Source organism: Sinocyclocheilus rhinocerous, unplaced genomic scaffold (assembly GCF_001515625.1).
Source record: "Sinocyclocheilus rhinocerous isolate Xijiao unplaced genomic scaffold, SAMN03320098_v1.1 scaffold317, whole genome shotgun sequence".
NCBI classification, from domain to species: domain Eukaryota; kingdom Metazoa; phylum Chordata; class Actinopteri; order Cypriniformes; family Cyprinidae; genus Sinocyclocheilus; species Sinocyclocheilus rhinocerous.
In genome coordinates this window covers 399,327-417,860 of record NW_015633534.1, presented here as the reverse complement: position 1 = coordinate 417,860, position 18,534 = coordinate 399,327, and the positions used below count along the sequence as shown (strand labels likewise).

Genomic DNA, 18,534 nt, shown 5'->3' with positions numbered 1-18,534 from the left:
GACAGATCCAGCAAGATAAGTATAGAAGATTTATACTTCAGCCGCTCTTGCTAGTCTTAGGGCTTCAACAACTGAGAGCAAGGCAGTCTTGGTCGAATGTCCACTTCTGAAGCCAGATTGGTTGCTGTCCAGGAGGTTGTTCTGTATGAGAAAGGGTGAGACTTGGTTGAACACAACTCGTTCAAGTGTTTTTGCAATGAAAGGTAGAAGGGAAACCGGTCTGTAGTTCTCTAAAAGAGTTGGGTTAAGAGTGGGTTTCTTAAGAAGTGGGGTTATACGAGCCTGGTTAATGTTGAGGGAAAAACACCAGTGTGAAGGGATGTGTTAACGATGTGAGTGAGTGCAGGTACAACGGCAGGAGAAATGGCTTGAAGGAGATGAGATGGAATAGGGTCAAGCGGACAAGTAGTAGGATGATTGGAAAGGATGAGTTTAGAGACTTCTGCCTCAGAGAGTGGAGAGAAGGATGAAAACGAGTGTATGTTAATATATATAAATACACAATAATATATATAAATACACACACATACAGTATATATTTTGAAAATATTTACATGTATATACATTTATATATTTATATTCTTATATTTTATATTATATATAAATATATTTAATATATAAACATAACATATTTTTCTTAAATATATACATGCATGTGTTTGTATTTATATAGACATAATAAATATACACAGTATACACACATATATTATGTAAACAAAAACTTTTATTTTGGATGCGATTAATCGTTTGACAGCACTATTATTATTATTATATTATTTCAACATTTTAAGACTTAATATTATTATATTTTTATAACAATTCAGGACTTAATAAATAAATAAAGGTAAGAAAATTAACTAAAGTTTAAGTAAAGGTAAACTTTACTTTTAAAAAGTTAAATTCTACTTTAGAATTTACTACTGCACATAAATCATATATAATTTTGCATTGTAGTTTAAGGATGTAGCATTTGTTTTTTATGATTACAGTACATCCAAAGAAAGTCAGTAGCCTATAATAGTCTAATAATTTTTTTAACTGTGTTACTTGACAAATTTAATTTTAGATGTATTGTTTTTGAAAACGAAATCAAGCTGTACATCTAAACCAGACTGTGGTTTCTTTCAAATGATTTTTGAAATGTGTTGATATATAAAGCACACCTGCTTGTTCCGTTTACTCGTCAATAGATGGCGCCCCAACTCCGTTCTGCTGTTGATTTGTCATTCAATCACGCTAGACTCGTTGTGTCCTTTAAAAATAAAACTATTACGGTCACATGTTTAATTTTAGGTCGCATAATTATGGCATGCTGACAGCCGTTTTGCCTCTGCACTAAACTTAAAGTATTTCCAGCGAATATTCGCGTGTCACAGCGTCAAATGTCTATAATAAACATTCCCCGAATTTAATGGTTCCGCCCGGAAACGCCCGGGGAAAGATTTATCCATAATATCCAACATACATTTTCCTCGGTGACTGACATCAACGTTATTTAGGTAAGTTGAATAGTCGTAATTAACACTGACTCGGTCAAAACATGTAAATATAATCGTTTTGTTTTTAACACGAGTAGTTGTCAACCTGCTGATGTCTCGTGGAAAAACACACTCATGTTTTTATGCTAGCACACGTTGACATTAGCCACTTCACTGCTGATATTCATATTTTGTGAACAAATGTCTTTTTAGAATATATTGACTGTTCTCGTTTCAAAATATAGAAATTACGTCTTTTTGGGCGACGTTTTAAAGTTTATGTGAAAGTGAAAGATTTTAATTAGTAATTTTATTCTTACCCAAAGTCATTCAAGTTGATTTTTTAACTTATCCTTCCAAGGCTGGGCTTTGCCCTATAGCTCCTAGTTAAATCTCTAAAGTAAAACAGCATGCAAAATAGGTATTTATTGAGAATGTGTTGGAACTGTCCTGTTTAATGGCATTGATATCGTATAATAAATATCAAGCAATACATTTGGATAAAAGCGTCATTATGTAAAGAGATGTGAGTGTAAATGAGGAGTAATGGGAATCCCGGCGGTGTGAGTCGGTTTGATCAGTGTAACTGTCATCAGCTGAGCGTCCTGATGCGGCTGCTGGTCGCGTGCCTCTATTGTCTGCGTCATTCACGCGCTCTCTGAACAACAAAAGCGCAAACTAACGCCAGTCGAGCGAAGCGTCCCGCTGCTAAAGCTACACCCACAGTCAGACACGAGTGCTGTGTCAGGCCACGAAAAACAAGCTCATTTGGCTGATGCATCCCTAGTGCAGACAGAGGCAGTCAGTAGTGAAGTATTTTTACTCTGCTTTAAAAGTAAAATTTTCAAGTGTCTATACTTTATCAGAGTGTTTTTCTTTAGAAAACTTTACTTCACAACATTCCAAAGCATAATGTCGTACGTTTTACTGCACTGCAAACTAGGTTTCATATTAAATATCATTTAATACTTAATTACATTAGAAATCTAATCTAGTACTTTCTTACTTTTACTCGAGTAAAAGTAATTAAAATTTTTACTTGAGTACAAGAAAGTACTACATTTTTAAAGTTCTTAAGTATTAAAGGTAAAACAACAACAACTTTTAATCATATAATGTAGTGCAGTAAAAATTACAACATCATGCTTTGGAATGTAGTGAAGTAGAAGTTTTACAAAGAAAAGCACTCTGATAAAGTACAGATACTTTTTAAATTTACTTGAGTAAAATACAAATACTTCACTACTGTTCAGATCCGAGTGCAGAGCAGGATCTGATGTTGTGTGAGGGGTCTCTGTGTCCGCTAGATGTCAGTGAAGACCAGAGGAGATGTGAGCGAGCGTCAGGAGCGAGAGCTTTGGAGCTCAGTGCCAGGAGCTTCCCCTGAGACTGCTGAGAGAAACAGTCCAGACTCCAGACCAAAAAAAACAAAACATCCTCAGCCTCAAAAGCATGTCGCCTAGCCAGCTGGCAGACTGCTGTTCCCACAGGGAGGGAGACGTGTTCGTGTGTGAGAGACTCAGACGTGTACATGTGGCTACTGACACCTGAGGCACTTGTTCACATGTTGCTCAACACGAATCACTTCGACTGTTCAGTCGACAAACTAGGGAAAAACCCTTGTTACATGTTTCCTCTCATAATAAGAAGGTAAATCTTAGCCCAGAAGCATTGCACATACAATGGGGAACGATATATAACACTTTTTTTTGTGAGTAGACTGTTGCTGACTTGGGAAAAACTGCCTGAGAATGTGTGAGAACTCACTGAAACGACATCAACATTAAGAGCAGCTGCCAAACTGCACATTTTTGGGGATTGCTACATGGAAAAAAAAAACACAATTTTCATTTTACACTCATTTGTTTGAGGTCATCTAGCAAGTCCTGCTGTAACTTCCCAGCCTGAGAGACATTCTGAGAGAGTTTTTTGGTTATAAACCGGTGATGAATGTTATTAAAATCCACCGGGCAGAAGAATTATGCAATGTTAGACGTGTTCGAGTCTCTTAAGCATGTTGTAGCCTGTGCCTCAAAAACATTAAAAATAAATTTAAATTTAAAATTTAATTGTGGAAATTTACTGTACATTTATAATGTGGTTGTGATTCTTTAATCCACTTGTTGCATCTAAAAGAATTAATAATATTGTTTTTATTGTTATTATTTACATTTTTAGAGTTTTGTAATTTAAACAAAATAATATAGAAATGTAATATTGTCTGTTTATCAGTTGATGGCCATAACAGGAAAATAATTATTAATCTATCAGTATCAGCCATAAATTGATTATTTGTGCATCCCTACATCAAAATTGACCCCATTTACTTTCTTAATACATGATCCTTGTCGTATTGTGCACAATTATTGGTGCACAATATTACAAAAAAAAGTTTTCATAATAAAAGCTTCCGTTAAAAATCCGTAATTTGCTCCATTTCCTTTTTTCGGCTCACATCACCAAGCCCACTTCTTTTTTAACCACTCATCATATCAAGACTGCTTTTTCCTATCCGATCGAATCCTGATGGGTGAAGCGAGTGCTGAACACAATAGCAATGACCTTAACAGAGGCTTAGCGAAGTCAACGTCATCACGGCCAATTTTGCACATTCAAAAAATGTAATAATCCACTCGATTAAAGAGTTGTCGTTCGTTCCACGAGTGGAAGCAATACAGGACTGTAAGTACATACCTGTCTCCTTCAACAACAATCTCACTTTTTGAACTTCCCATTGACTAACTGCATAGTCTACATTCCTTAATGTCCTTCCGCCCCACTTTCCTCCCATGCGTGTGTGTATGTTAATGCCTGGAGAAGAATGAGGTTAGGGTGGAGTAGAGACAAAGACCAGAGAATATAATGTGTTTGTGTGTCATCGCGTGCCGCCACACCAATCACGGAAAGTTCGCTTATGGGAAAAGACTATCCTAAATAATGTTTAAGCTCATGAAGGCAGCGTTGTGGGCAAATCCGATGATCTCCGTGCAGCCTGATGGGACGAGGGGGTGGGGTTGTGCTGAGAGTGGATGGAGAAAAGCCCTTTGCACCACTTCCCCAGGCTGTCGGTCAGGAAGGCTGGATTTTTTTCACCGTGACCACCGTGCTGCCCTTCCGGGAGAAATCCGAGACAAACACCAAGAAGGAAAACCAGCCCTGGGAAGAAGGAGAGGCTAGGAGAAGAAAGGTGTTGGCGACACAGCATGAGAGAGACTGTTGCTTTCAGGGCTCCTCATAGGAGCGTATACCTCCCCTCCGTTACCTCATTGTCACCGGCCTGTCCTGTCTCGCCCCCGTCTTCCTCCTCAAAAAAATGGCTCATCTTCTCACAGTTTTGTGGCCTGGAATCACTGCCCAAAATACAAAGGCCCAACACCTCACACACAACAATAGACTCCTCCTTTCTTTCCCGGTTACGCGTATTAAATGTTAATTTTCGGGCCCTTTTTGCTCGATTCAAATGCGGTGTGAAGTATCCACATGTAACAATAGCTGACTGGGGAAAAAGAGTCAAGGAGTGCATTACAATGGAAGTGAAATAGTTAAGCCTGTATCCCGGATTTAAGAGGAAAAGTTGGTAAAGTCTTCGAGTGGCGGGAAAAGTGAATACGAAAACGAAACATTCATGCATTCCTGGCCTTAATTATGATCCATTTCTGCTGAGCCGATTTTGACAGGTTTGTGGAGCTACAGCTGGTTGTAAAGAAGAGGAATTACCTAACACACTATATAATGTGTCTGTTTCTCACTCTGAGCTGTCAACTACAGACTGTGAAGCCGTACGTATGCAAACTTGAGAAAGAACAGACATGGACTATATTTAGGATGGCTGTATACCTTCTCAAACTAGGATTGTTTACTGAAAAAAAAAAAAAAAAAAAGTGTTTGCAACCGTTATCAAAATGTAATGCCTTTCTTTCTCAGCTGTCATTGCTGATTTTTCAACCAGTTTTTTACAACTATATAGAGACCATTTTTTATGGTCAAACCAGTCAGGTTTTACTTGTTGAAATAAGGTCATATCGTGGAAAGAAAGTTTGCAAATGCATTTGGACTTTCAAGTCAAGTGAACTGTTTAACCTGTGGGAATTGTTGTTTTTAAACGTTCCCTCATCTGCCACTAGCCAGTCAAACAGGTAGTCCCACCCTTATGTATACATGTATACATTCATATAATATAATATATATATATATAATATTTTGATTTAAAAATGTTGAATAAAGAAATCAGTTTGGGTTGGAAAAGGAATGACAACATTTTTATAAAAACCTCAGACCATCGCAGTCTTGACACATTGAGCTGTGGTGCTCATGTGGGAAAAAACAGTTTGAGCCCAGCCTGCAACGTCTGCTGTTACAATGTTGTTCGCAGTCTTGCATCGATGTAATGACTTTTGACTGACATTTTGTGCTCTCCCCTCCAATTACCTGCCATATAGAGACAATTTTTTACGATCAAATCAGGTTTTTTTTGTTTACATATTTCAGAATATTCTGAAATATGTAAACAAAAAAAACCTGATTTGATAAAAATTGTCTACTTGAAATTGCACATGAAATTGTTTTGAAACACTGGCTCTTCCAATGGCATGAGTTTGGGGCAGGACTAATGGCAGAAGAGGAAAAGTTTGAAAATCGACATTATTTCTGCAGATCTCTCTGGCATAAAAGTGAAACAAATTAAAATGTGTTCGCAATTGCAACCCATTGTACATGTTTCAGAATATTCATCGAGTAAAACCTGATCAGACCATAAAAATGGCCTCTATTTGACAGGTAGTTGGAGGGAAGGCGATGAAATGTCAGCCGAAAATGAAAGTCATCACATTTTTATGTAAACTTCGTAACAGGAAATGTTGCAGGCTGGACTCAAACTTGTTTTCCCCATTTGAGCACCACAGCTCAATGTGTCAAGAGCATGTGGACTGCTGACGGTTTAATGATTTTTCAAGTGTTGGCTTTTCTTTTCCAGTGTGAACTAATTTCTTTATACAACATTTTTAATCAATATATATATATTTATTAATATGTAATAACGTTGAGTCTTAGACAGGAATACCTCTTTTAACCACTTTGGCAGATGAGAGAATGTTTTTAAACTGACATTAGTTCTGCAATTCTTTCTGGTGCAAAAAAGAATTAAATTCCAAGTGAACTGCATTCTGAGTCACAACCCATTTTATTTCGGCATTGTGACAAATAGTGACAATTTTTTACGATCAAATCAGGTTTTTTTTGTTTACATATTTCAGAATATTCTGAAATATGTAAACAAAAAAAACCTGATTTGATCGTAAAAAATTGTCACTATTTGTCACAATGCCGAAATAAAATGGGTTGTGACTCAGAATGCAGTTCACTTGGAATTTAATTCTTTTTTGCACCAGAAAGAATTGCAGAACTAATGTCAGTTTAAAAACATTCTCTCATCTGCCAAAGTGGTTAAAAGAGGTATTCCTGTCTAAGACTCAACGTTATTACATATTAATAAATATATATATATTGATTAAAAATGTTGTATAAAGAAATTAGTTCACACTGGAAAAGAAAAGCCAACACTTGAAAAATCATTAAACCGTCAGCAGTCCACATGCTCTTGACACATTGAGCTGTGGTGCTCAAATGGGGAAAACAAGTTTGAGTCCAGCCTGCAACATTTCCTGTTACGAAGTTTACATAAAAATGTGATGACTTTCATTTTCGGCTGACATTTCATCGCCTTCCCTCCAACTACCTGTCAAATAGAGGCCATTTTTATGGTCTGATCAGGTTTTACTCGATGAATATTCTGAAACATGTACAATGGGTTGCAATTGCGAACACATTTTAATTTGTTTCACTTTTATGCCAGAGAGATCTGCAGAAATAATGTCGATTTTCAAACTTTTCCTCTTCTGCCATTAGTCCTGCCCCAAACTCATGCCATTGGAAGAGCCAGTGTTTCAAAACAATTTCATGTGCAATTTCAAGTAAAGTGGTTCATTTTGTTGAAATAATGTATGCCTTCAAAACAGTCCCTCATCTGTCAAACAGGCAGTCCCACTCCAAATTCACTTGAGTTGGATGAGCCTTTTAGTTATAAATTAAAATATATCTTGATTAAAAAAAAACTGTTTGAATTGGAAAAGGATTGAGAATAATGAGCAATGGCATTTTGGGCTGTGGTGCTGATATGGGAAAAACAAGTTTGAGTCTGGCCTGCAACGCTTTCTATCACACTCTGCTTTAACGGTTTAATAAAAAATGGTCAAAAGTTGCAAAATGCAGTACAGTCAGCGTGAGAATTTGTGAGGGTGGAGTGAAAACAGACTGAGTGTAACTGTGTGTAACCCTGCTGTCATGTGTGCTGCCCCAGGTGTTGACCTGCCTGCCCTGCAGGAGCACCTCTGTGGCCTGTGGAGCAGGAAAGAGCAGGAGGAGGTAAGAAACAGATGTAATTATACCCCAGCTGAGCATGTGAGCGTCTCATGAGAAGTGAGACGCTCGTGATAAGATCACATAAGAGAGAGGCCTAGCCAACCACTTTCTCAAAATCCCTGTATTCCTCCCCCCAATTTTTAGGACATACTCAATACTTTTCAAAAAGACCCCTACATTTAAAATGTGCCCTCCCCCCCAGGTTTCAGTTGCTTCTTCAGCCCTTATGAGGATAATTTAGACTTTAAATGCAATAATCAGAGTTGTAACCGCATTGAATTAAAAGAATGATTGCAAGTTGAGTTCTATCGTTTGCATTTATGGTATAATGTCTATGACCACAGAAAACATTTTTAACTTGTCCCTCAAAAAAAAAAAAAAAATGAACTGAGGGACATGTTAAAATTTTCTAGTTTAAATAGTCATTATATCACAAATACTGTTGATATTAAAAATTTTCATAATTTTCAAATCCATCCGCATCCATTCTCCCTTTCTTTGTAAAAGAAACAGTAAGAAATAAATGAATTTAATTGATTTTGGTATCACTAGTAAATATTTTCGTAATATTATGACCACACAATTGTAACTTGACGAACAAATGATTGTGCAGTATTGACCAGGTTTTACATTCAAAAGCCACAGAGTTGTAGTTTTGTTAAGAAATAAATGCGGAATACAGAATATTAAGTAATACGTATTATTGAAGTAATTTAAATTTATTAATAATTTTATTAATCAATGCTTTATTATTTTATTTTATTTTATTTTATTTTATTTTATTTTATTTTATTTTATTTTATTTTATTTTATTTTATTTTATTTTATTTTATTTTATTTTATTTTATTTTATTTTATTTTATTTTATTTTATTTTATTTTATTTTATTTTATTTTATTTTATTTTATTTTATTTTATTTTATTTTATTTTATTTTATTATTTTATTATATTTTATTTTATTTTATTTTATTCAGCTGCGTCAGTTTTTAGCGAGCAGTTTCTCACAGATGCAGGAGCCCTTGGCTGGTCTGCTGGGCTTCCTGCAGGGCTGGCTTACCGTCCAGAAGGGCAAGTCCAGCACGCTGCACCAGTTCATTCTCACAGAGTTTATGCGCTGGAGGACCAGTAATCCCCAGGCCAGTCTGAATGGCCTGAGGGAAGAAGAGAGACTGCGTTTGCAGAAGAAAGCCCTGGGTCTCCTCACAGACTCTCATCCCGGGTACATGGACCCCCTGCTGGAGATTTATCAGCTGAGCTCACTGAAAAGACCACTGCTGCTGGAACATGTGGACTTCCTGCATGACTGCTGCTGCTTCAAAGAGGTGAGAGGAAGTCGTCACCAGCTGAGTGACACTTTTACAGTATGTTCCAATACAGTGATATAAGAAAAATAAAATAGTTGCTAGTAGTAGAAAAATATAGTAAGGTCAGTTATGGGCAATATTTATTTATTTAAATAAATAAACAAAATAAATAAGTAATAGTACAAAATTTGTTTTATTTATATTAATTTATTGTTTTGTTTTTAGACAAAATTCTGAGGTCGCATATTCTAATTTCAAATATTTTTTGTGTGAATTTTGAGTAACCGTCTAAAAATAAATGTTTAATAAATTTAATATGCGTCATATTTGCTATCATTAAATGCAGGAATCAAAATTATGTCTAGGTCAGATTGCATCCCCCAAATCAAACAAACAAACAAATAAATATGTTGCTCATAATTAAAAACAAAGATTACAATTATTTACTGCTATTAATTTTACTTTGTAACATTATTTTATGACAATTAAATAAACAAAAAAAAAAAATATATATTTGCTATCATTAAATGCGGGAATTAAAATTTTGTTCAGGTCACATTGCACCCCAAAATCAAAAATCTAATCTAATCAAATCGAATCGAATCTAATCTAATTTAATTTAATTTAATTTAATTTAATTTAATTTAATTTAAATGTTGCTCAAATTACAATTATTTACTACTATTAATTTTTCATTGTAATATTATTTTATGACAATTACATAATAAAAAAATTAATCTACAATTGAGAATTTTACATACTCCAAGTTAAATTAGGCTGTTTAATCCTTTTTTTAATTAATATGTATTACTTCTTTTTTAATTATGAGTTGAATTATTATTTTATTATGAATATGAAATATAATCAGTCTTTTAAATGACTAATAATTGAAAATGCTTATATTTGGCAATAGAAATATAATATAAAGCAAGATATTGTGCAACATAAGCAGCTGTAATGACATGAAATGTTGTGTGTTATGACAGGCGCTGATGTTCGGTGTCAAAGTGGAACTGCAGAAAGATCTGGACATGGAGAAGGTCAGTTCACACAGCTTGATGAGTAGCTGGACCTTCACTGTTTTAAGCTGGACCGTCTGATTTCCGCTGTCCTCTGTTGGTGCTGTTAGATGTGTGTTCCTCTCATTCTGCTGGACAAGCTGTCTCTGGCGGAGCTGTATGTGCGTGAGCATCCTGACCTGCAGCAGCGTCTGGTCTCACTGCTGGACTCCTGGTGCGAGCCCAACTTCAACATGCAGGCACTGCTCAGGTCAGAATGAAAGCAAATGTGTATATATTGAGATATGTATACCATATATATTGAATATTATTGAAAGTTTGAAAATATAATGTTCAAATTTTAACACCCTGCCTGTGCATTACGTTCATCTTTTTATAGAGAATGTGCCAAATGTTTTTAATTGCCAGTAATGTCAAAATACAAAAAAATGGTTTTAATTACGCTTGATTTCTTTTATGCAAAAATCTTTTGAAGCTGGAAATTCAATTATTATTGAAACATATAACTATTAATATTACAATAATATTATAGTGTAGTAACTTTTAATAATATTACTGTTATTAAATTATATTATTATTAATTACATAATAATAATACGTTTCTCTCATATTCTCTCGTTTTATTGCACGCATTTAGCCATCATTTATCAGAGACATTTTTCCTACTGTAATGTTCAGGTGCCTGATTTCAAATCAACATTAATACTATTTATTACTTTTGTGATTCATGAATTTGTTATTATTATTATTATTATTATTATTCAATAACAATAATAATAATAAACTGTTATTTCATATGATGATTAATTTATGTAATTTATCATTCATCCAGCTTCATGTAAATTTTTGTGTTTTGATGCCAGATTTTTACATAAGAAAAAGTTAATTAATTAATTAACTAATTCATAATAATATCAATGGTTTATTTTTTTAAATTTGTTTTTCATCCTCCTTTCCTACAGTACATTTTATTGATAAGATGTGTATTTCACTTGTGCAAAATTGTGTACAATTTATAAATATTTAAAAATCACATGTATTATTTTTCTTATTATTAATAATAATAATAGTCTGTTCTTTCATATTATAATACTCATGTATCCATAATTTTCATCTTTTCTACTATACATTTTAGAGTTTTGATGCCTGATTTTTATTTCTGCAAAACTATGTATAATTAATAAACAATGCATAATATGTATGCACTGTGTGGTTTCAGTCAGTACCCAGACGTGGTTCTCTCAAAACATCAGACGGACCAGATCCAGCCCAAGCTGCTCAGTAAACATGTGTTCAGACTCATGGAGAAATTCTGCATTGATCCCGGTGTGTGAGAGTTTCACTCCACGGCTGTTTGATCTCAAGTGTGTAGGTTTATGAATGTGTGTGTATGTGATGTTTACACTGGTCCCCCGGGGTGTGTTTGCTACAGGTCTGTGCTCTAATTCTGTCTATAAGAGGAAGCTGGATTCACTGAGGTTTCTCATGTACAAAACCTTTGGCGAGGTGAGAAGGTTCCCCTTTTTCACAGACTTTTTTTTTTTAAGTGTCAGGTTCTTAGAAATCTACTCTTTGTATTCATGTTAGTTTCACTTCCGTGACTTAAAATATTTCAGCTAGTGTAACCGTCAAGAAAGAATATTAAATAATAATCAAGCACGAATAAATGTGAGTGTACATATCTTACTCATTGTTTTTTTAATAAATGTTTTTATATATATATTTTTAAGGCAAGACATATTTGTTTTTACAAATGTAATGAATTATTAATTTATAAATATTGTTATGGTTTTGGAGAGTCGCACCACTTGACATTTTACAACTTGCTTTGACGTTTTACTAACCTTGACCTAAAAGGTCAAACTATCTGATATTTTGAGAGACTTATTGACCTTTGCACACAGTCATTAGGGTTTGCAGGGGTTCCTCTCTATGATGTAATTTCCTGTTTTATGGTTTTTGTGTCTGCATGTTGGTTGAACCACATGCCTTTGATTTTGTGGACAGGTTTTTCAAAAATCAATAATATCAATACCACGAATAATAATTAGTAATAATGATTTAAATATAATGCTTAATTTAACATGATTAAGATTGGTAATTAACTTTTAAAAATGAAATGTATTTTTTAGAATATTTATTATAAATAATTTCTGTAGCTTACTAATAATTTATAAATAATTAGTCAAGCATTTTTATTAAAATGTTACTCTTTTTCTAAAGAACCAATAATAAATGATTATGCCAAGCAAATAAATAAATCAGTCAGTCAATCATCAAAAAATAGTTTTGTTTCTTTATGACATGGGAGTTCTTTGATCCTGATAATATCAATAAATTAATACATAGGATGGAAAATGAGTGTCATGTAATCAAATGTAACATCTTCTGTCTCTAAAATGACATGATGAACAATATAAAACTTATATAAAGCCACTTTGTTGGGAAAAAAACTGAAATGTTGTTTTAGTTACTTATAAACCAATCAAATCTTGATTAATAAAATAAAGTCTCCCCCTTTATTTACCACTAAATATTTTGTGCTTTCAAAAATCACATTACAGAGTTTAAAGTTTTAAGAACTGCAGTGATGAGTCTGCTCTATTGTTTTTTATTTGTCAGAAAAGCATGTCGGAAGAGAACTGGAGAGACCATGTTCAGGTAACACTAATTCTGTTTTAATTAAACACTTGAACATTTTAACTGAGTTTTTAAAAAGTGTGTGTGTGTTGTGATCTCAGGCCTTGATTGAAGGCAATACAGAGCTCCAGGTTCAGTTGGTGCAGCTGTTGGTTAAACATTGCAGCCTCCAGACTGCTGCCCAGTGGGCTGCACATTACAACTTACCCAGAAACAGGCTTCCCCTAGGAGTCTGGGACAAAATTCAGAGCCTCTCCCGCAAGAAGCAGCTGTAAGTATTAAATCAAATGCACACACACACACACACACACACACACACAGACTTAAGAAACTATATTTGTGAAGACCTCCCATAAATGATTTCCATTCCAATAATAATAATATTTACTGTAACCCTCACACAAACCTTCTGACACAAGTCTGTTTTTGACACTGTTTGCAAAGATACTTTGGCTTACAAGCCAAAGTACACACACATATTACCATCAACCTCACAAGTATATTCCTGTCATCTTGTCATAGAGAGATGTGTTTTGTGAGCGGCCCACCCGAATCTTGGACACCTCTTCAGTCTGATCAGCAAAAATACTACCAGCTGCCTCTGCCCAGAGAAAACGTCCTCTTTGTAGAGTCATTAGATGAAGTTAAGCAGTGCAGAGAAGCTGTTTTAAAGGTAACCCTTTGCTATTTTACCTTTAAGACCTCTATATGTAAATGACCTCTGTTATGATCGACTAACCTCTTGAGTACTGATGTAGTTTGTATTGTCACATCAACTTTAATTATTTCCAAAGAACAACTGATCAGCAAAAATACTACCAGCTGCCTCTGCCCAGAGAAACCGTCCACTTTGTAGAGACATTAGATGAAGTTAAGCAGTGCAGAGAAGCTGTTTTAAAGGTAACCCTTTGCTACTGTACCTTTAAGACCTGTGTTATGATTGGCTAACCTCTGAGCATTAATGTAGTTTATATTGTCGCATCAATTTTAATTAGCCTATTTTCAAAGAACAAGGAAGATCCTTTTTTGCATTATATGTCTTCTGTAACTGTCTCTCCTCATTCTTCTTCAGCCTGGTTGTGTGGTGGGAATAGACATGGAATGGAGAGCCGGTTTTGGCACAGTATCCTCTCAGCGTGTGGCTCTGATCCAGCTGGCCGTACAGGAACGGGCGTTTCTGTTGGACCTTTGTGCTCACGCCATTAGCCACCACAGCACCACAGTGAACTTCATCAGAGCTCTGCTGTCAGACAAGAACATCCTCAAACTGGGTAGGAAACCTTGAGGCAAATTAAGCCACCGACTTTGATGTTCTTCATATTTCTTGTGTTAATAAACTATGGGTTTGCTATCAGGAAAGACATGGTAATTCTGTCTTCTTTGAAAAGCATTGCTAGCTGTATGTGTGTATCTAGGTTATGGGATGTCTGGAGACTTGCGGAGTCTGGTCAGCACGAGCTGTTTTAGGTAGGTGTGGCTGACTCTTAACTTTTATAAAGAATATCTCTTTGGATTTGAGACTTTAGTCTTTGCAACTTTACAGATCTTCTTTATGCACCAAGAGCTTGTAACACTCCAAAGAGAAAGGAAAAATGTAAATCGCATCATATGACCCCTTTAATATATTGTTAAGTAAGTAATGTACTTGCATCATGTTATGTTCTCTTCTCCAGCTGGCTCGTGCTGAAGGTCGTGTCATCCTCACCGCTGGTCAGCCCTACCAAACAGTAAGTGTGTGTTTGAGTTGTTGGGAGACATGCAAACTCTGTGAGCTGTCTTGCATCCTACTGCCTACATAAGTAGTTTATCTCCGTAGGCAGCTCAATAGGTTTTAGTACAGAGCCCCAGTCTGCTTACCAAAAAACCTGTGCAGTGACTTTGTGTGTATGTGTGTGTCTGTGTGTATAGTTACGCTCACAGGTCGGAGAGGGCCGCTGCCTGACTCTGGACTGCTCAGAAAAGGCACGTGACCAGGCCGTGCACGTTCTCAGACATTTCCACGTCCACCTCACCCCTGCAGACATCTTCAGTCGATGCCAGGTTAGTTGTGCATGCCTGTAAACAAGCACATATGTGTGCATCTCTTACACGTGTTATCCCCAGAACAGAAACCTCGTCCTCTTTAAAAGAAATGCATTTATCAATTTTATTAATATTAAAAGGAAAGAAAAAAGGAAAACATTCTTTATTGATCTCTCGATAGTGGCTTATACCACAAAAAGTTGCACTGACATTGCAAGCAAACACTAGGAACCTTTTGAGGAGTGGAACAGCCAAGCACAAAATAGTGGAACAACGTTTGTTTTTAAAGATCTTACAGGATAACCAACCAGTGTTTTGCGCCATGAATTCTGTATGTCGGTATCATTTTGGAATTGCATTGTGACTTTAAATTGAATAGTGAGATACCTAAACATTTGCACTGAAGTGCCCCCTGTCTTAAGACATTTGTGTCTTATCTGCAGACGATTCTGTCTTCTTTGAAAAGCATTGCTAGCTGTATGTGTGTATCTAGGTTATGGGATGTCTGGAGACTTGCGGAGTCTGGTCAGCACGTGGCCTGAGCTCAGGGAAGAGCCAATGAAAATGGAAGGAGTTCTGGACCTGCTTCATGTCCATCAGGAGGTGCTGCTACAAATGACCCCCAGCTAACCATTGCTGATTGGATATTTCTAACCATATTTTGATTTTAAAACCTATGTTGATTCTTTATACAATTGACCTCTGTCTCCCCAGCTTCAACGGTGCTGGTTGGGAAAAAAAGGATGTCGGTCAGTGGAAGTGAGTGAGGGACCAGCGGAGAAGGGCCTGAGTTTGCTAGTGCAGCAGGTATTAGGAAAACCACTGAACAAAACCGAGCAACTCTCCAACTGGGAACGCCGACCTCTCCGGACCAGCCAACTCCGCTATGCAGGTAACACACAATTCATGAGTAGTGGCATGGCATTTTCAAACCTTGTCTCATTCTCTTTTTGTGACTATTTTTTTTTAGTCACTGATGCGTACTGCCTGCTAGATGTCTACCTCATCCTCTCCCGGGACCCAAAGGCATTTGGTTTGCCAGAGGACCTCCGCTCCATTCCCTCAGCCCAACTGGCCAAGAGCCGTGAGGAAAAGAAACCCAAAGAGAAGAACAAGCAGTCTAAAAGAAGAGAGGTCAGTCCACTGGTCTCTGACTGTGCTTTTTATGAGCCTGTAGTCTTGAAAATTGCTCTGTTGTCGTAGTTACTGTCATAAAATTCAATATAAAAGTAGCTGATGAGAACGTGTGGAGTTTTTATGGTGAAAAACTTAAGGGATCCAACTATAAATGTGGCAAACATTCAAAACGGTTTATTTTTTGTGGGGTTTTTATGTCATTAGTCACTTTGTGTATTTGAATAGTGAGATACCTAAACATTTGCACTGAAGTGCCCCCTGTCTTAAGACATTTGTGTCTTATCTGCAGACGTAAGAGTTGTGAGTCTGGAAGGAAGCTCAAGGAGATAGAGGGCTTCTCTGGTGACACTTCTCCTGTGAATCATTGGCTTGATGTGCCACTGCTGTTTTCAGTAGAACATGTGCAGGAGGAACTTTCTTAAGGCATTTACTCTCACAAAAGTGATGATCGGAATTCAGACAATGGATATAGATAAGGAAATAAGCAATTACCAGAGGGATATAGAAATAACATGAGACAAACAGAAAGAAAGAGTAAAGACAAAAAAGTACCTAGTCATCATTAGCACTGATATGGTTATTAGGATGTCAGTAGATCGTTGGTAGTTTATGTCAAAAGGTTTTCTATGATAGGCTAAAAAAAATCGTAAGTGAGATCACTTTAAAACATCACATCACACCTTTGTCCAGAAAACCACATGGCATGTAGTGTCCCTCAGGGCTCGGTCATTGGACCTTTGTTATTTAATCTGTATATGCCCAAACAAGGCTAAATAGTGCAACATAACAGAAGAGCATACCATGGGTAGACAGCCAGATCTACAGAGCACTGTTGTTGCTAGGGTATTCATGGTGGTTGCTGGCTAATTGCTTACTAGTTAAAAAAGTTGAAAATGTTTATGTGGTAGGCTAAAATCATAAGAGAGATTGCTTTGAAACATCACAACACACTTCTCTCCACAAAACTACATAGCATGTGGTGTCCCTCAGGGCTCTATCATTGGACCTTTGCTGTTTAACCTTTATATGCCCAAACAAGGCTAAATAATGCAAGATAACAAAAGAGCATACCATAGGTAGGCAGCCAGATCTACCTAGTGCTTTTGTTACTAGGGTATTCTTGGTGGTTGCTGGCTTATAGCTTTTTTATGACAGACTAATATTATGATGAAGATTGCTTAGAAACGTCACAATAGAACTCTCCTCAGAAAACCACATTATTTAAGGTATCAATCATGTCCATAGCACAAACAGGATGGGTTATTATGTGTTGAAATTTAATAAATGTGGTTAGAGGTTTGTTAGAAATAAGATCTTTAGTAAAAGTGATGCTTTCTCTAGCAAACACTGTTAAAAAAAAACGTAATACTGACTAATACCAATAAGATGATCGAGGGATGAGGTGAATAAGTGGAAGGTGGAAGGTTGATGGGAAAGGAGACTGTGAGAAGAGAGAGCCCTGCACATCCTCTCCCGGGACCCAAAGGCATTTGGTTTGCCAGAGGACCTCCGCTCCATTCCCTCAGCCCAACTGGCCAAGAGCCGTGAGGAAAAGAAACCCAAAGAGAAGAACAAGCAGTCTAAAAGAAGAGAGGTCAGTCCACTGGTCTCTGACTGTGCTTTTTATGAGCCTGTAGTCTTGAAAATTGCTCTGTTGTCGTAGTTACTGTCATAAAATTCAATATAAAAGTAGCTGATGAGAACGTGTGGAGTTTTTATGGTGAAAAACTTAAGGGATCCAACTATAAATGTGGCAAACATTCAAAACGGTTTATTTTTTGTGGGGTTTTTATGTCATTAGTCACTTTGTGTATTATTAGATTATATATAATAATTTTCCCATTTATTTTATAATCTATCATTTAAAGTCGCTGCATATTTAATGCATAATTTATAATTTACTTTAAAGAACCCATGGAAAAAATGGAAGTTTTGTGACAGGCCCTGTAATACTGTTTGGCCTGCCTAAAATTTTCTCTTGATGTATTATAGTGGATCACAATCTTTAGAGCAGTTTAGGTTATAGAAAGGTCGAGTAATTTCATCTTCACCAATGATTTTGTAGTGTGTTTTAATCTTCAGGCTCGGCAGAAGGCGAATGAGCCCCACTCTATGGATGACTGTTTAAAGATGACTTCGGAGTATGAAGGGCCCACTATTACACCACCAGAGCTGCGAGTGGTCTGTGATAACATGCTGCAGGGTCTGGGACGTTTTTTGCGCTGTCTGGGGGTGGACGTCAAGATGCTAGAAAACACAGATGACCATAAAGTAGCAGCAGAGGTGAAACAATCAGTCACCCGCTGTTGACATTTGACACATCCATTTTAGTTAAATTTCATTTTTAAACTTAATAGGTCTTTATAAGATGGTCCTCAGCTGTCTAAGATCATATTTAGAAAGAATAAGTAACTAAAAATCTGAGTGGACCTCGATGGCATGTGGTGTCCCTCAGGGCTCGATCCTTGGACCTGTGATTTTTTAACCTGTATATGCCCACACAAGGCCAAATAATG

General features: G+C 36.3%; 2 protein-coding genes across 2 annotated transcripts in view; one reads left to right on the top strand and one right to left on the bottom strand.

Moving 5' to 3' along the window:
* Positions 1 to 1,941, bottom strand: part of LOC107744243 (hsp90 co-chaperone Cdc37-like 1) — a 21,555-nt gene extending 19,614 nt beyond the window's left edge. Inside the window, exon 1 of the mRNA XM_016557773.1 lies at positions 1,799 to 1,941. The gene's annotated coding sequence lies outside the window, so the exon portion shown is untranslated. The remainder of the gene's footprint in view (positions 1 to 1,798) is intronic.
* A 5,796-nt stretch (positions 1,942 to 7,737) lies between these two features.
* LOC107744260 (exonuclease mut-7 homolog) lies at positions 7,738 to 18,328 on the top strand. Its single transcript, XM_016557797.1, has 15 exons — positions 7,738 to 7,898; positions 8,871 to 9,218; positions 10,187 to 10,240; positions 10,330 to 10,469; positions 11,439 to 11,545; positions 11,652 to 11,725; positions 12,842 to 12,880; positions 12,961 to 13,130; positions 13,382 to 13,532; positions 13,932 to 14,130; positions 15,375 to 15,484; positions 15,596 to 15,773; positions 15,852 to 15,886; positions 17,484 to 17,612; positions 18,101 to 18,328. The coding sequence occupies exons 1-15, from the start codon at positions 7,818 to 7,820 to the stop codon at positions 18,326 to 18,328; spliced, it is 2,043 nt and encodes a 680-aa protein (XP_016413283.1). The 5' UTR covers positions 7,738 to 7,817.
* Positions 18,329 to 18,534: the final 206 nt, after the last annotated feature.

Bases quoted from the DNA above. Each gene is read 5' to 3' on its own strand.
- LOC107744260 (XM_016557797.1), top strand. From the start codon at position 7,818: ATGTGTGCTGCCCCAGGTGTTGACCTGCCTGCCCTGCAGGAGCACCTC. The intron at 10,241-10,329 runs GTCAGTTCACAC...TGGTGCTGTTAG, and splicing joins AAGATCTGGACATGGAGAAG to ATGTGTGTTCCTCTCATTCT. The intron at 17,613-18,100 runs GTCAGTCCACTG...TTTAATCTTCAG, and splicing joins AGCAGTCTAAAAGAAGAGAG to GCTCGGCAGAAGGCGAATGA.